The following is a 17,706-nucleotide window of genomic DNA, read 5'->3' on the forward strand; positions in this document are numbered from 1 at the left end:
CGGTAATTTACTATTATATACACAAAACCTTATTAATTAAACAGGGAAAATGTTATCAATATTTCACTTAATGGCGTTTAATCATTACTTGGCTTACATTTTCCCTCAGTTATATTTTTGTCGCGGTATTTTCACTTTTAATACATTTCAATATATTCATTTAAATAATACAATGTAAGAGTATAACTTATTCTTCATTAAATGCCGATGATAATAAATATTTATCTGAATAAGTATTAATGCGAATTCACGCACAAGACGTCAATCAACCCCTCAAAGAAATGCTCAAAGGGTTTTAGAATTTTCATTACCCTACATTCAACAGATCTTCACGCAGATGCCACTTTTAATACGAGCGCTAACTTAATACATGACAGTCAAAATATACGATATGAAACACTGTTCCGTGCGTGAAGCCAAAATAGTTATTAACGGACTACGATGATACTGAATCCGTTTTTGATTAAATATGTTTCGCTTCTCTTAGATATAATAGATTAGATATTATTGTTTACATTTGTCTTTTTGTATAATCATTCATAATTATAGAATTCAGTATTATTTAATCCCTAGAACTTATTGCACGATGTAATTTTATATAAGATTTGTATATCTTAGTATTTTATCAGATTAATCAATGTTTTATTGCGTTACAACCGTTTTCAATAAACGATCCCAATCTCAATCTTCAATCCGACTCCGAAAATTAACCAATCAAAGTGGGTCATTTGTAAGCATGTAAAAAAACTGTTATGATTGGTCCATCTTTGAAATAAACTGAAAAAAGCGATTGGCATCCTTTATTCAAAATAGCAGTTAGTAGATTTTAAATATCCAATATTATGATCAGTTGTAATTTTTTACTTTCTCTGCTACTGTTTGTTAACTCACAATACTCTATGGGTCTCCGGGATATGGTCTAGTCTAGGGACCTCTGTCAATTTTGTAAAGCTTTATACAGATATGCCAATTATTATTAATGTAATGGTTATTTTGTGCTTATCTCGGTGTTTTTGTTGCAATAAAATTACTTTTAAAATATAAATTGGCGAAAATGTTTTGGCATATAACCTAACATTTTTAATTAACATTTCAAATAATGGTAATTGCGAGTCAACCGTAGGGGATAGACCTATGCCATAGCGGACGGTACTCTAAACTTTTTTTAAAACTACCATTTTGTAGTACATTAATTTGTTGTATATTTTATAGTTTAGCCAGCGTATGCCATATAGGCGGTGGCGGCCCTGAACGACGCGAGATCTCGGGCAGAGTAAAGATAGTTCCGCAGATTTAACAGTTCCGTCGGTAAAATCGTAAAAATCTTCCTTTTGCCTTTATAATTATAAAATTTTACTGTGCTTTATAATAATAGCTGTAACTAGGTAATAAGGCAATAAACGGTTTTTTTATATAAAAAGGTCCTCCAAAGCATCGCACGAGGCCTCGGCCGGTTGCCTGGTTCGCCTCTCCCAAAAGCCGCCTCTGCATCTAAGCGCTCGAAAATCATAATTTTTGACGACTGCTAAAACGGATTATTTGTGTAGTCGTGGAGCGGTTCGACCATTGCTTAGGTCCCGGGTTCGGATCCTGGGATGGGCACAGTGATATTTATTTTATTTTTACTCACTGTCAGGCAAGCTAGAATACTACGAACCACTAGTGTAAACATATTGAAAACGCTCATAAAAAAATATTGTATTTGTTTAGCTACGGGATTTAGCTTTCGATGTTTAAAAGTCTAAAAATTAATTGATTTTTAAAATCAACATCTTGTTTGTTTCAAATCATATTTGTCTACGTCTCTCTGATTTTGAACCAAATGTATTGTAATTATATTTAATTTTGCATTTAAAAAATTACAATTTCATTATTGTCTGAATCCATCTTGTAGCATCAGCTATAAACGGAATCAAATCACATTAACAACTTAACACGAGAGAAATCGTAAAAATCTACGAAAAAAATTATAGATACATGTTATTTGGCCAGCAAAAAAAAATGCTGAATCAGTTGCAGAATGCGTAGTTAAAAATAAGTTTGGAGCCACAACCGCAGCTCTAACCTTGGGACTCAAACTGTTCGACGCTGATCTGATGTCAGAGGAGTACACCGTAGATTTGTTCCCTTTTGGACTACCCTGAGACGCACTCGAATCCTATAAAAGTATTAAATGTTCGCTAGACTTTATCGACAATTTGTCCAAAATAAATCGAGTTCATAACTGGATTGATTTTGGAACGTTAAGTGCACCTGTTCTAAATGTAGAGCAAGATATGGTCCTATTGAAAGCAAATAATATACAGGGTGTTGCAGGATTAAGATTTTAAATATAAGTAGATTGGTAATATAAATTTACATTAGATTCCTATATTATATTTAAAAAAATCTGCACTAATATATTCCGGTAGAACATTTTTGTGAAAGGTATCGTCTTTCGAATTACCAAACTGATTATGATGTAAATAGTTAGATTTCTTCCATTATTATCACTATAGGTAAGTTTAATTGATCAAAAGTCTAATAACTCTCGTTTTATTTTAAGTTCTCAGAAGAAATGATAACTTTATAAATCATCATATTTTCTGAATACTGCACATAGTTAATAAACTTTTTAAATATCATTAAGGGATAGAATATAGGAATAGGTACTAAGCGTTTAGAAATTTTATTCATTATGCGAATTCTCAACTATAAACTGGCACAATGATACTCCTGGTCGAGACGAGCTGTTTTGAATATAAATCAGTAATGATTTAAAATTCCATATTATTGTCTTTATATGCTCATTTTATATGACCATCCCACCCCCAACAAATATGGCAATCTCCCCCATATTATCGGGGGTAAATAACCACATATTTTTGCTAAAAGCACAAATATCCCAGCCGCCACACTGAATAAAAGTCATTATTAGTGTAGGAGGTATCCACTTAACACAAAAACACTTACTTATCGTGTCTTGTCACAAAACTATTTAACGGAAAGACTATAAAACCCAACCTCTATGACTTATATGTTTAGATACATTTTCCTTACTATTTATTTAAAGTTTGAGCTCCAACGAAATGCAATACGCACTACACGAAGTGGTTTAGCAATAAAGTATTTCCATCTTGTGAGTGGAAATTGTTTTTTTTTTCTCCAGCGTCTCTGCCGTACAGCCATCTCACCAGGTTTTAGCCTATACATTATCTTATTTTATTCAAATAAGTTTTATATTGGGACATATTCCAAATTGTTTGTTTTAAAACAAATAAACGCGACCAACAGCACTGAATACATTATAAATTAATTCACGAGATATGTTTTTATCTACGTCAATTTCATTCCTAACTTGAGAAAATAGCAATCGATTCCACCAATATCGATTTTGATTTAATGACATATTTGTCTACACAATGCTCAAGAACAAGCAAGTTAAGTAAATTGTTCACATATTGTCCACACGAAAGATTCCGTATAATTTAATCACGTCTAAATTCTTTGTTATACCATCACTTGCATTGAAATGTGTCCCTCGCCTAATTATAAACGCCCGCACCCTACATTCGCTATTAATATATAATTTTAATCAACTGGGCACTTATTCTCTATCTCACACGTTATTTTGACAGTGCGTAACAAGCACGTAACGCATCGCGTCGCGTTTAAGACAATAGAAATTGGCGTACAGAATATACTTTCCACTCTGATTTCACGAAGATAACGTAACGCGGCCGCGTTACGAGTTTACATTATCATAGAGAATAAGGCCCCTGAAAAGACCCTAAATATAAACTTCAGTCACATTTTTATTCGCTAGAATTTAAACCGAATACAATCGGCAGTGGAATCTATCAGTCGTCTGCCTTTTAAGGTCGAGATTTGAATGTGCATGTTAATATTAGATTAAATTTTACCGATCTTTAGCTAAGGGACCGATGTTTAGTCAAAGGCCACGCGCCGTTTTTTGGTTTAGAAATCGCGCGATCAACGAAAAATAAATACACGTGATGTCTCATTAGCCCCGCCTTTCTCCTTGTGATATTTCATGGCTTTATTTCCGAACCCCTCCGACTCCTTTCAAGCCTCACGTGGAACGAACATTCATCGAAATACGCATATCGAACTGACATCTTATATCACACTGGATTCACGCACTGGACGAAGGACACTATCAGAAAAACTGTTACAAAACAAGATTTCAAATTATTCGCATTGCTTTACCATGGCACCATGGTCTTTATACCATGAACAATAAGGTACAAATAAACCTTGAATTTTAAATGTTGATTGCAACACCCTGTATGTAACTAAGCAAATGATGTTAACTAAGCAACATATGACGAAATTAAGCCACTAAGTGGTCAAGTGTGGAACATACGTACCCGTTTAAGTGCATTGGTGGAACAACTACTACTTTCTGCACTGCCGTGGTCATTTTTGGTAGGTTTTGTCTCCAGTCGTTTCTTGGTTCGTCGGACGCCACTAGACATCGGCGGAAACGTTACTCTACACGCCTACGCATAGATATATTTATGTAGTTCAACTTCCAAGCCATAAACAAATAGGAAATATGGTAGTGGTGTACTGTGGTGTCGTAGTGCAAATAATCGATAGTATCGATACCAATCTATTACTCGATGCTATTAATCTTGCGTGTCTTTTGTATCTATGCTACTGGTTTTTATTGATACACTTAACAACCGTATTTTGAAAATCTAGCTTGATTAGAATGACATGTAAAATATAAGTATACATTACTTGTTGATTTTATCGACTGAATATATTCATCGATATCCATTTTAGTATATTATGTTATGGTTTTAAGTCATGTTATAAATATATAAAATTCTGATAACGATTTGCATATCCATTTATAATGAATATCGTGTGTAGTCAACAGTATTATCAGATTATTTAAATATTTATTACTATATATATATTACAATTCACAGCTATATTTTTTTTTGTTTTCGCTGTGGGGTGGTATCTTTAATAAATATTGTTGTAAAACAACATGACTTATCAACTAAAGTTATTACTTATAATACTGAACCATATTTTACTATCGATTTGTTCAGCAGAATTAGCGTGAAGCCATTTGACTCGTCCAAATGCTTTCTCACTGTGATATTTATCACAAGTATTTTATCTTACAATTTCTAATTAATATTACACATAATAATACTTAATAGAATTAAACATTAAAGGCAAAAAAATCGTCATGATTCCACATTGCCATACTAATTAAGCTAAATCATTCATGAGAAATAACAGACAACGCCATAAATAGATATAGGTATTAAAATTTAAATAACTCGATAAAAAAAATTACTTTTAATAATGTGAACAATGTTTTACATGTTTTAATTTGTTTCGTACGTAAGATCTGTATCTCACCTCTTCGTAGTTGCTGTTGGTCAAACACAGTGGGTTCAGCGTGCTTGTGTACTGCATGCTTTGCCCCAACACTGAATGTTGCACTGGATACGACACTTGCGGGGTTATCGGCGAGTATACTATCGGCGGACCATACATCGGCTGGCCGTACATCATGCAAGGCACTGGAACATATTGGCTCAAATTAATATCGATATAACATAAATATGTGGAACTGAAAATACATACAAGATTTAGTGAAAGTTTGAATATGTTGATGTAATTTGATAAATGCGACACGTTGGTTGCTAACCGTGCTAAGCTGAAATTGAGTGAGACTAGCTCAACTCGCCTCGGCACAGTACTGAGTGACTTCTTGCCTACATACTTTCAGAAACATTCCTACCCCCTGCGGCAACTCTTGTGCGCTCGGGCTTCACACCGAATGCACGCCCATACATGGGGAATATTGGTCTCGGGCCGAGGCACATAGAGTGCGCATATCTCGTAGTTGTATAACGCATTTCGGCCTTAAAGGGCCCGCGGACATCTCCCCTCCACCGACCCTAGAAAGTTCCCATAATTCCCCCATTTCCATCCCCACTATGTATCGGGGACGCAACGGTTACTACGCCGCGGGATCGCCTGTTTCTCGTTCGTAGGAAACCCCCGGCAATAAACGCAGCTTTGGGTCCGTTCAAGTGTTATGTAACGTAATTTGGGGGGAGGGGGGGGACTTGTAATAAGTTACGATGCGTTACAGGGGCGGGGGGGGTGTCGTATGTAACATTGTTTTTTTTTATCTTAAAACAATAACAGAGGTATTTTAGCGACTTCCCGGTATTTTGCGTAAAATAATTGTGAATATTAGAACAAAAATTAACTTTAGAGTTACATAATTTTTGGAGGGGGCGCAGGGGCGTAGACGAAAATGTTACGGCACTTTACATGTGGGAGTGGTGGGGTCAAAAATCTTAAAAAATCGCGTTACGTAATACTTGAACGGCTCCTATACCCTAAAAAAATTCCCACCGACTACCACCACCGAAGCTCGAGTGTATATTTAAATACACCCGTGACTAAACTTTTCATAAAAGTACTTACTCGCCGGCTGCTGGAACTGAGGAGTCGGCACGGCCGTTTCCTGTTGACTGTTACCTTCTGCTGTCGTCGGTATCGCCGCGCTAGTAGCCGGCGTGTAGTACATTTGGAACATGCCTGAATTCAGAAAACCATCGCGTGATATACATTTATAAATGACCTGTATTCGTTGAAGATAAAAAATGAAAAGTAAATAATGAGCTGAAATTAATATATGTATGAAGAAAAACCACGCCAAACTGATATCATATAATATGACACCTTTTGAATAACTTACTATCTATCGTGTGTCTAGACTAGAAAAGTCTCTCTTCTTGATAGGTCCGAAGTCTTAACGGAAACCTGGTTATCGAAGAGTATTATGTGGTAAAACAACTCACCAGGCATGGCAGGCACCGGGCTGACGATAGACATCTGCTGAGGAATACCAACGCCTAGTATGAACGTGTTCATGTTGTTCACAGGACTACTTGTCCACTGTGCGGAAGCTGTATTGGGAAAAAATTACAAAAAAAATCAGCAACTCTTTAGGTATAATATTATTATTTATAAAAGCTAAGACTGAAGTATAGATAGAAGTAACATGACCCAGAACGAATTGCAGAGAACCTTATGGTATTGCGCTATATTCGTCAGCCTCAGTCCAATGCAGAATAATATCAATGACTATAAATCCCTTCAATCGAAAAAATATCAGTACTTACATTTTACAGAAGACAGAAACACAATGCATGAATTAGATTACTATGGTACAACGAGAGTTGTTTTTTAATTTAGATATTTGGTTTAATTTTTTACTATGGAGGACAAGCTCTTCTGATAAAATAACTAGCTACGCCCTACGCTGACTTATTCTGGGAATACTAGCCCTGTATTATATATTGTCCCACTGCTGGGCACGGGTCTCCTTTGCTAGGGAGGTGTTAGGCCTTAGTCTACCCCACTGGCCTGATACGGGTGGGTTCAAACATCTCTGAAATTCTTATAGATCTAACTTCTGTTATGCAGGTTAACTAACGATAATTTTCTTCACCATTAAAGCAAACGATAATTTACAAATGAATTGGACTTACTAAAAATAAAAAATAATAAACTATATCATACGTGTTGGCTCCCTGATGGTGGTGCTAACTGCCGCGGCGGTCACAGGCATTGTGCTGGTGGACGGCTTCCTGCGACTTGCTCTTTGTGAAGAACAGTGGTGCTTGTGGGCGCCGGCTTCCGACTCTACCGGCTTCGACGCACGCTTCACGCCGTGAGGCTGATGACGAAAACAAGTTGAATGTTAAATACACATAATATTGGCATTCCCATCAATGCTAGAGCTCCTAGATTTCGGTAAATATTTCATGAAAAATATTAGAAAAAAAATACAATATGGTGTAGATAGCAATCTGATTGCGAACCCTGTGACGAAGTTGATGTTTGCTAGAAATAAATGCATTCACTGCTGAACTGATTTGGATGAAATAACAGACATTCCTCACTCTGATAATTTTTTTATCCCGGAAAAGAACGAAAGACTATAATTCCTACTCTTTCTCGCGCATCTGTGACCATCTTGTTTTGATGATACCTTTTTATAAACGTGCTCTGTAGGCGGCGCGACCTCGCTGATGGTCGGCTGGAAGGTGGCGTTGCAGCGCGCAAGATGTTCCTTCTTTTTCTGCCGAGTCTCGTTGGTCGTCTTCTCTCTTTCCCCCTTGCTACTCGTCCTGTTCTCGCGTTGTATCTTCATCAATTCCTTCTCCATTTCCGCATTATGCCTAAACATAATGTTATTTACAGTACAATTTTATTTTAACAAATTTTGAAGTATATTTTTTCATGTTACGCTAAGCTATAAAATATTTAATATTAATAAGGAAATTTGTGTTTTTGTCTCTGTCAATAAACTGCATCTGTAATTTTCAAGCCTTAAAAGTCACAATATATCAAACATATGAAAGCATTAATTTTATGTGTAATATTTATTTAAATAGGAATTTAAAAAATGTCGATACTGAACAACTTAAAATTAAATGATTAATTTCAATAAACTCATTTTTAATTCTATCCAAATATAATATTTAAATTATCTTGGTTAGAATTTTTGTCGAATAAAGAACCATTTTTGGACATGTCTTTTAATAACAAAAACAAACTCGATGCAACATCCAATGGATGCATGAATTATTTCAGCCTGTTTGTACACAGGAACTTGTTTCATAAATAATTCTTAATGTTCTTGCAGAAAAAACAAAGGTACCTATGTTGACCGCTAACTAGCATCTAATGGGGTCTACCTCTGCATATTATTATTTTTTTAAACCGCAGATAGACTAGCAAACGGCCTATCTAATGATAAGTATTCACCGTCGCAAAAGGGCTTTACCTAAACTGTTGCCTAGCTTGAAACGTATACAATATACTAGGTACTTAGTACTACTACACTTACTTGGTGAGTAAGGACTCGGTGAGTCGCGGCGGCTGATAGTCCCCGAGGGTGACCAGGGGACTGCCGATGTTGACAGCGCTAGAACCACACGAGCTGGTGTGCTCGATGGAGTCACCAGAGTTTTGGACCAGGGGAGATAGGCAGTTGCTGAAATGGACACCCGAAAGGATTACGTGCCTGTCAGTGTAAATTTATTTCAACCGTACACTAACAAAGTCAATAGATTATCAGTCTTACCTATAAACCTGTTATAGCGTTAAGAGGTGATGAATTGTTTAAATAGCTATCAAAATCATCACCGGTTTCCTAGTTTAATTTTGTGTTTTAACCAAGCATAGTGTTCAACGTCCCCAAAATATCCAGCAAAGTATTAAAATAAAACTTACATATCGGTGAGAAAGACATTTATTTCTTTGAATTTGAAAACTTAAGTATATTGGTAAGCGAATCTTGACATCGCCATTCAATTATTTATAGTTTTTATACAACACCATCTATTGGCACATCTATGACAATATTTATTTATAATTTAAATTAATACATCATTGAACACATAGCTTTGCGAATTTTTTATAAGACAGTAGTTTTTCAAGATTTTGAAATTAATTTGTCATCTCACAGCAAAATATACTCATTGATAAGTGATACAGCACTGTTTTACACTGCTCATAATACCATAAGAAGACTGGACTAACAATTGCATAAAAAATTCTACATTACAAATCTACAAAAAAAGAATCAACTAATGACCGCACAATCGCTCTATCTCGCTCTATATCTGAGATTTTTAAAATGCAAAGCTAAAGGGGATGTTTCATGGAAGTAAATATTATTTGAGGGTGCAGATTAGAACTTGACTTTTGTATTCGCTTGGCTTAATGTGACGAGGAGCGTATGCCTACAAGTTGTGAAAGGCCGAAGTTGTATAGACCTTGGTATAATCCTTACCTGGCGACCGGTTCTGGTTCCATCGGCTGCGGAAGTGTCTCCCGTGTACCGACGTTGTAGTCCTCGCAAGAGTACGGTATGTGACTATCGAAGTACCTGATCAAAGGTGAAATACCTTCTTAATATTTTGTGGTTAAGTTTGTGATGAGTTAACTTGTGGAATTAATGGACATGTCTTTAAAAAGCTTCTCTTACAGTAAACTAAATAAGAAAATAATTATTATGAATGTGAATACATTTTTTAATTTGTTTTGCCAATTACCTTTATAATGAATATAATGTTCATACAATACTCCAAAATGCATTGAATTGTTTAAGTGTCTACTTCCGAAATATCGATTTTAAATTATCGACAGTTGGCAGGCCAATTGACTAAAACTACCTTTTTTTTTCGAAATATTGAGAATAGTTTCAAATAACGCATAAAAATGATTTCAAATATGTATAAAACTTAATGTAGCTTAACCGCCATTTACTAATTTATGTATATGTGTATGTCAGTATGTATATATGTATGTATGTGAATAACCCATACCTCTGCAGCGTCTCGTTGTAGTTGAGCTGGTTGTAGCTGAGCGGCGTGCCGGTGCTAGACTTACTGTCGTTGTAGTCGTGGTGCGGGGATATCCCGCCCAGCATCACGGAGTCGCGCTCCTGGAGAAAACATTACATAAGAGAACCATGTTCCTGGTCACCTAGTCGACAGATCAGTTCCAGCAGGTCGACTGTTTACAATTTATGGGATGATATTTTTGCAAATGGCGTCAAGTGTCAATTCTACTTTGATATTTATGAAGTCAATAGATACAAAACACATTCAACAAATCATGAATTACTACACTGTTAAAGAACACGGAGTAATTGTCTACATGATCGTCTGAATTAACCGTGCGTGACTTCTTTTTGTGAGGTTCTTAGAAGTAACGAATAGGGGACCGGCCTATACTTGATTTTGTACATTATTCTATATGTAATGGTTAATAATACGAAAAAGAAGCACTCCTGCGAAAATTGCATAACAATTGGTTAAAAAATGAGCTAGTAATTCATATTTAAAATATTGTAACGTGCAGAAGTGGGCGCGATGTGGGGATATCGCTTTATCTCTTTTTTTCGCACGCGTCGTAATTCCCGATGACGTCACATGTGGATATTTCGTCTCTTTTCTGTTTCTTGTTAATTACCCCTTCCACCGAAATTCAAAGACTTATAACTTGTTGATTTTTTACCGGATTTTAATAATTCCTTCTGTGTTATAATTTATATTATGTAAATATTTGATAATAGTTAAGAACAAAAATGAGTCCGGTACCCTATTTAAACAACAATGTTCTGACTTAGAAACTCTCTGATAAATCCGTGAGGAATGCGAGGCTCTATCGCTGGAAATTCTAGCAAGTGATGTAAAAACCCACAAATCTTGTCATTAATTCTGGCGACCACTTACCCGATATCATTTTCCCGAATGTATTAAGATATCAAATAAAAATAACAACATCTTTTACGCCGCTTCGTACAAACACAATTGGGTGCTTTAGAAAAAATTAAGCTCTAACAGGCGGCCATCGTAGTCAAATAGTTTCAAAATTCCTGACAGTGTATGAAAACTCTCATTAGACAGGGATAAATATTGATAAAAATAGGACCATAGGTCGAAACGAAAACTTCACCTCCCGCACTATGCATCGCGGTGGAAAAGATATTATATACGCCCTGACAAAATACTACCTGTTTCTAGATGATACCTAGAAAAAGGGTGTAGATTTTTAACCAATAAATTGGATTTTGGAATTTACTACAGAGTTCGCAATACGCTAGAATCACATCACGCATATAACCTTACCACAGTCCATGCACTAGTTGGGCCTCAGTTCAACGCTACGAGGATATAAAAGTGAACTTACATATATATGACTCACATAGTAACTATGGTCGGGGTCCTGTATATCGAGGCGCAACTCTTCGTCGACCTTCGGCTGCTGCTCCTCCATGAGACTCTCCATGAACGAGGCCAGGTCTTGGCATCGCTTGGTCATCTGCTGTTTGGCTACCTCAGCGGGTTTAGTTAGTACCTGAATATAATATTTAGCGGTCAAATAAATCCAGAATGAAACGAAATCCAACAGAGTTACATAGTTTAAAATTAAAAAATATAAATTATTTTGTTAAAAACTCTGGCAATTTACACACTTTTTTAACGTCTAAAACTGAATGGCAACCGAGTTACTGAACCTCGATAAATATATATAAAAATAATTTACTTCATTCATAGTCCTGATGATGTTCTCTCTGTACTTCTGCGCCTTGGCTTTCTCCTCTTCACTCATGGCAACGGCCTTCTCGGGGTCCGGGGATTGGAACACGTCGGGATTAGACGGCCCCTGGTAAAAAATATATTTACAAACATCTTGCTGGTGGTAGGCAGGTGGCAATGGACTGCCAGTTAAGGAAACTATGGAATGGTCACTTATTGAAAGTGACTTATTTCGTTTATGGTTTGGAACGCAAGGTAACTGTGACAAATAAATTTTATGACTAAGTGTTGCTCGCGGTTTCGCTTGCGTTTAAAGCTATTCCTGTTACAAAAGTGCCTAAATCAGTGTACCGATAGCAGCTCTGTACGAGCTCGGCGCTATATATTCAAAAATAAGACAAAATCATCTACTGTTTTTTTTTTGTCGATGGACGAGTAAAGATTCGAATCGTCTACACGCATTATTGCTTTTACGTTATGAGCGGTATGCAAAGTCACTCAGTTATATTTCAAATAATGTTTCCAGTTCGTTATTGCTTTTCATTGTCAATTGTGACCTTTACTGTCGAGCGACTGGTTCGTCTCATTCTCACACATACATACACACACAAATCACGCATTTATCTCCGAAGTAATAATAGAGTAATAAAGTGCGAGCCTGTCGCTACATCCGGCTCAAATTCTAGACTGCAGAAGAACCCAAATATCAGTTTTCGCGACCCGAAATTCGAAGCCAGGACCTCAGAGCGCTGCCGTACCGCACATGCAGTACAGCTACGCCACTAAGGCAGTCTCGTTCTCCAGTTGTACAAATCATATTTACCTCAATAATATGATGTTTTCCGATGACAAACTCGAGCCGTTTCGACCACGGATTTATGAACGAGGACCACTCCGTCTCCAGTTTCAAATAGTCTCCGTTTTGTGCCATCATGCTGAATAGAAAAATACATTATTATATATGTTAAAATATATCGTCTATCGGCCGTTTTCAAAAAACGATCCAAGTCTTAATCTTCGATACAAGCCCGATAATAAACCAAGTCATGTCAAAAAATCTGCTCTGATTGGTTCATTTCCTCGATGATTTGGAACAAGCGATTAGGATCATTTATTCGGATCGCCGGTAAAGGAGCTAGTGGCAGAGTCAATGGGTGGTTGGTGGGGAATAATTGTGTCCGCCTGGAAACCGACCTACGTACTCGTGTCGTGTACGAGTGTCGCATTCTGTAATCAGCTTTGATAGACAGCCGGTTTTACCGAGGCCGACATAATTATGTAGATTGACGAGGGATAATCATCTCTCAGTCGACACTCATTATTAGTTAACGCGGCGTCACTTTGCCTGTGTTAAAATTACAGTCAGTCCGGAAAATTCCAGGCTTGATTCTCAGGTCGGTCACAATGAGCTATTTTCATACACTTTCGTGCCGCGATTGGTTTCCCCACATTACCCTGTTATCTAAAGTCAGTCCTCACCGATAAGCCTTCGTCCTCGGCACTCCCCCTTCCTTCACGATAGTCTCGTAGACCTGTTGTAGATAGTCCAGGTCTTCAGGGTGATACAGCTGCAGAGCGTCTTTGTCCGTCACGTCCTGGGGGAGGTAGCCCAGGTACGGCACGGACTCGGGGTCAATGTACTCCAAATTCCCGTTCGCAGCGTGCCGCATCACGAACGGTACAGCTTTTGATACTACTTCACTTGGTACTGAAAGAGGGAGGTTAAATTAGGGGGTTAGGTTAGTACATTACAAGATTTCACAAATATCGTTTTACAATATTAAAATTCTTGTGTGGTCCATATATTTTATTTTTTTCAGGGAACTGAAAAAATTATCAGCGCAAAAACGACCTAACACATACATAACCTAGCTGTCGTAAATAAACCTAACTAGGTAAAGCCAACTGCATCATTCCCAAACAAAATATATATTTAATTTCTTGTTTCAATTGGGCATAACATTTGCCTAAACCACTTAGCCTCCATTTTCATCAAACAATCCCGATCGATTTTTTCGATATATTTCTAAAATGGACCAATCAGAACAAAGTTTTTGTTTACATGCGTCAACTTGATTGGTTCAATCTCGGAATCGGATTGACGATTGAGATCGAGATCGTTTATTGAATACGACTGTAAATCAATTCATGGCTCCTGGTTAGGCCAGTTTTGCGCTGACAGCCATATACTTGGTAACTTACTCCTAAAAGCGGAGAAAAATGGCGTGGCCTGAATAACCAAATATATAACTTTGCCCTCCTCATCGGATACATTTTTGAAGGTGAATTTCAGGAGGAACGGCATGAAGGTAACCACTCGGTCTTTCACGCCAAAGCCCGTGGTGAGTCCTCGGTAGCGGCGGATGCGGCATACCATGGTAGACGCGGGGTTGCCTGGTGATTGACCTAGATTCAAAAATAAAATTAAATTATACTGTTATAAGTAGAATTGTGTTCAATGTTATACAATAGTTCCTTTCAGTGTTTATGAGGATATCGCTTCTTGTATGAAACAATCATTTTTATAAATGTCTTAGTTTTATAGAAATATGGATATTATACGTGTATTATAATTGAATATTGACAGTTCACGCTGAGCTCAAAGAGCGATTCGCTAGTAAAACAATCCCAGGAGAATTATTTAATTCATACGATACGAAAACAAATATCACTATATTTAACACGTTTTCATTTTAGAACACTTAAAAGGATGATGATGATTTTATATTGCATCATATGTCCACAATTTTACAAAATAAAGTAAATTCCACGCTCAAATAACAAGTTATTGGGAGATTACTACTAAAAAAATCCGACCAGTCAAGCACCTTCACCTTAAGAACACAGTTTATAATGTCCCATGGCAATAATTTGCATTACATTTCATGAATAAACATCAACTAAAACCGTATTCAATCTGCAACGTTGCTAGATACGAAGAATGTGGAAATACTGGTGGTCCAAAGACACAAGAAGGATAGAGAACTTAATGCAGATCTCCCATTCGCTTGTCTGACTTGATTAAAACGGACACGACTGTAGCTCCGTTTTAATGACAATGACAATTCTGTGACAGTGGGTACAGGAAGCGCTACTAACCGATAAAAATGGGGAAGTATTAGCAGACCTGCAAACATCGCCGAGAAGACTGTCGACGTCGACAACTTTACTAGTATCACCGTCACGATAACCGCGTCTACTCTGTCAAGAGTGTCTAAATTAGGTACTAAATTAATACTAAATTAGGTAGCTAGTAGGAGTTGATGCTAAAGTAGGTAGCTAGTAAGAGTTGATATAAAGTAGGTTGCTAGAAGGAGTTGATACTAAAATTAGTAGCTAGTAGAAGGAATTCATACTAAAAAGGTAGCTGGTAAGAGGAGTTGATACTAAAAAAGGTAGCTAGTAGGAGGAGCTGATACTAAAGTAGGTAGCTAGTAGGAGTTGATATAAAATAGGTTACTAGTAGGAGTTGATACTAAAATTAGTAACTAGTAGAAGGAATTCATACTAAAAAGGTAGCTGGTAAGAGGAGTTGATACTAAAAAAGGTAGCTAGTAGGAGTTGATACTAAAGTAGGTAGTTAGTAGGAGTTGACACAAAAATAGGTAGCTAGTAGCAGGAGTTGATACTAAAGTAGGTAGCTAGTAGAAAGAGTTGATATTAAAGTTGGTAGCCAATTTTTTATCGGTATGTCTTTGCGTAGTAATTATTCTGTAAGTATTCTCTAGTAGGCCGCGGTAATTGGTGTCACCCCGTGATGCTTGGCTCCTGAAGCGGACCAACCTTCCTCCATCCGTACTCGACCACTGTACAAAGTGTCAGTATGGATACGAAGCCGTTGGTTTCTTGTACGAACATGATCTCATAGGAAATGAAATTTCTTAGCCAACTGCGCCACGCTGAATTTTAGCTACATTTTTGTGTTAATTGTCCTTATTTTAATTTTTTAGCTCACAATGTACCAAGTACAAAAGATAAAAAGCCTCACAACGAAGGCTTGTGCTAACGGGAATTTCGCTAACACAATGAAAATAGCATCGAAATAGGTTCAACCGTTTTTATCATCTAACATTTATCTATATACAGATTCTGAAAAAATATAAAAATAAAAACTATAGCGCGAACAAATAAGGACAAAACGGTAGGCAGCAAGTCATAGACAACATGCAGTGTTTATGCGATTTTGAATAGCGCAACAAAAAAAAAAGTTTGGATTACCCCGTTAACGCAATGTAATATCAATGGTTTACCTTTTTCTTGCGTACCATTTACAATTTTCGGCACAGCGAGACCGCTCGTGATTTGCGACGCGAAAGTGTTCCGGTCCTGTGAATACATCATTTTGGATTTAGTAAAAACTCATCTGTTCTTACTTATATACATTTTTATTTGTTTGTCTTTCGTTAAGGCAATAACAGAGCAATAGATCATCAAGATTTTACACAGAAATAACTATGAACGTCCATAAGTAGGTACCATATAATAAAGATTGTAATTACTTCATACTGTTCTTTTATTATTTTATTGAAAAACTAGTGAGCCTGGAAGGCATTGTCCTACTACATACCGAATTTTATGTAAACTAACTTTCGTCTTTTAGATCTCGACATCAGCGCCACCTATAGGATCCAAAATTATGCTATGAATCAAACTATAACTAACTAAATGGTCACAAATTTTTTCATCAAAATCGGTCAAGTTATTTCAAAGGTTACTGTGCATGAAAATATCGCCCAAATTGAATACTGTCAAAATAATTAAATTGTTGCATATATGAATAAATAAATTAACAAAAAAAAAGAGTTGAATAAAATTACAACTTTTCCGTTGATTAATCAAAATTATATTTTGATACAAACCATGCCCATAATTAGGAACGCAACAAAACGGAATCGGTCAAGCCGGCTGAGCCTTCCTCAAATAATCCCTTAATACATGTATCAACCTATTTTTAATTATAGATAATTTCAACAAACATTAATTTATTAAAAAAAATTGTAAGCATTGAATGTATATAAACCACTGACCCGTGGATGAACGAAGTCGATGAACGATCTGCCGATCCACATGTCCTTCGGGAAGCCCAGCGTGGTGGTGAGCGACGACGTGGTGTACATCACGATGCCGTCGTGCATCGAGATCACGCATGAGAACCCCGTCTACAGATAAAAATTGTTTATACTATTATTTAGTACAGACATGAATAGATAAAATTTTCCAGTGTTAAATACCAGCCCCGGATCTAGGGGAGCGGCGAATTCATAGTGCGGTAAATTCACACTTGGCAGACGCATACACAACGCGTCATTAACGCAACTATGACTACTGGTACGCTCAGTACATTAAACACATAAGCGAAATAATGGTGATGAGGGTGACAAAGGTAAAATTATAGGTGACCGGCATTATCCAGATTTAGCCCCGCCTCCAAAAAAATCAAGATCCGGGACGGTTACATACATAAGAAACATGCTATAAATCGCGTTTACTGAACTATAAATATATTGCGTTTTTTTATTGCTCTGAATGACGTGACGAGCTTGTCGTTCGCCTGATGGTAAGCGATACGACCGCCCATAAACAGTAAAAAACCATCCAACAT

The 17,706-nt window shown here is 36.8% G+C and overlaps 1 protein-coding gene across 10 annotated transcripts in view; it reads right to left on the reverse strand.

Annotated features, from left to right (window-relative positions):
* LOC115455052 (period circadian protein) overlaps positions 1-17,706 on the reverse strand; it is a 57,912-nt gene that overhangs the window by 18,414 nt on the left and 21,792 nt on the right. For 3 of the 10 annotated variants that reach the window (XM_030183749.2, XM_030183756.2, XM_030183793.2), the window contains 17 exons: positions 17,132-17,263; positions 16,355-16,430; positions 14,307-14,510; positions 13,584-13,812; positions 12,928-13,039; positions 12,112-12,231; positions 11,755-11,922; positions 10,386-10,504; positions 9,851-9,946; positions 8,903-9,049; positions 8,042-8,231; positions 7,570-7,726; positions 6,846-6,953; positions 6,469-6,582; positions 5,386-5,549; positions 4,371-4,502; positions 2,066-2,158 (listed from right to left, as the gene is read on the reverse strand). In XM_030183749.2, coding sequence (XP_030039609.2) covers positions 2,066-2,158; positions 4,371-4,502; positions 5,386-5,549; positions 6,469-6,582; positions 6,846-6,953; positions 7,570-7,726; positions 8,042-8,231; positions 8,903-9,049; positions 9,851-9,946; positions 10,386-10,504; positions 11,755-11,922; positions 12,112-12,231; positions 12,928-13,039; positions 13,584-13,812; positions 14,307-14,510; positions 16,355-16,430; positions 17,132-17,263 — 2,361 coding nt within the window. The remainder of the gene's footprint in view (positions 1-2,065; positions 2,159-4,370; positions 4,503-5,385; positions 5,550-6,468; positions 6,583-6,845; positions 6,954-7,569; positions 7,727-8,041; positions 8,232-8,902; positions 9,050-9,850; positions 9,947-10,385; positions 10,505-11,754; positions 11,923-12,111; positions 12,232-12,927; positions 13,040-13,583; positions 13,813-14,306; positions 14,511-16,354; positions 16,431-17,131; positions 17,264-17,706) is intronic. The other 7 variants (XM_030183775.2, XM_030183769.2, XM_030183762.2 and 4 more) reach the window with 7 other exon arrangements.

This window comes from Manduca sexta, chromosome 27 (genome assembly GCF_014839805.1).
Source record: "Manduca sexta isolate Smith_Timp_Sample1 chromosome 27, JHU_Msex_v1.0, whole genome shotgun sequence".
NCBI classification, from domain to species: domain Eukaryota; kingdom Metazoa; phylum Arthropoda; class Insecta; order Lepidoptera; family Sphingidae; genus Manduca; species Manduca sexta.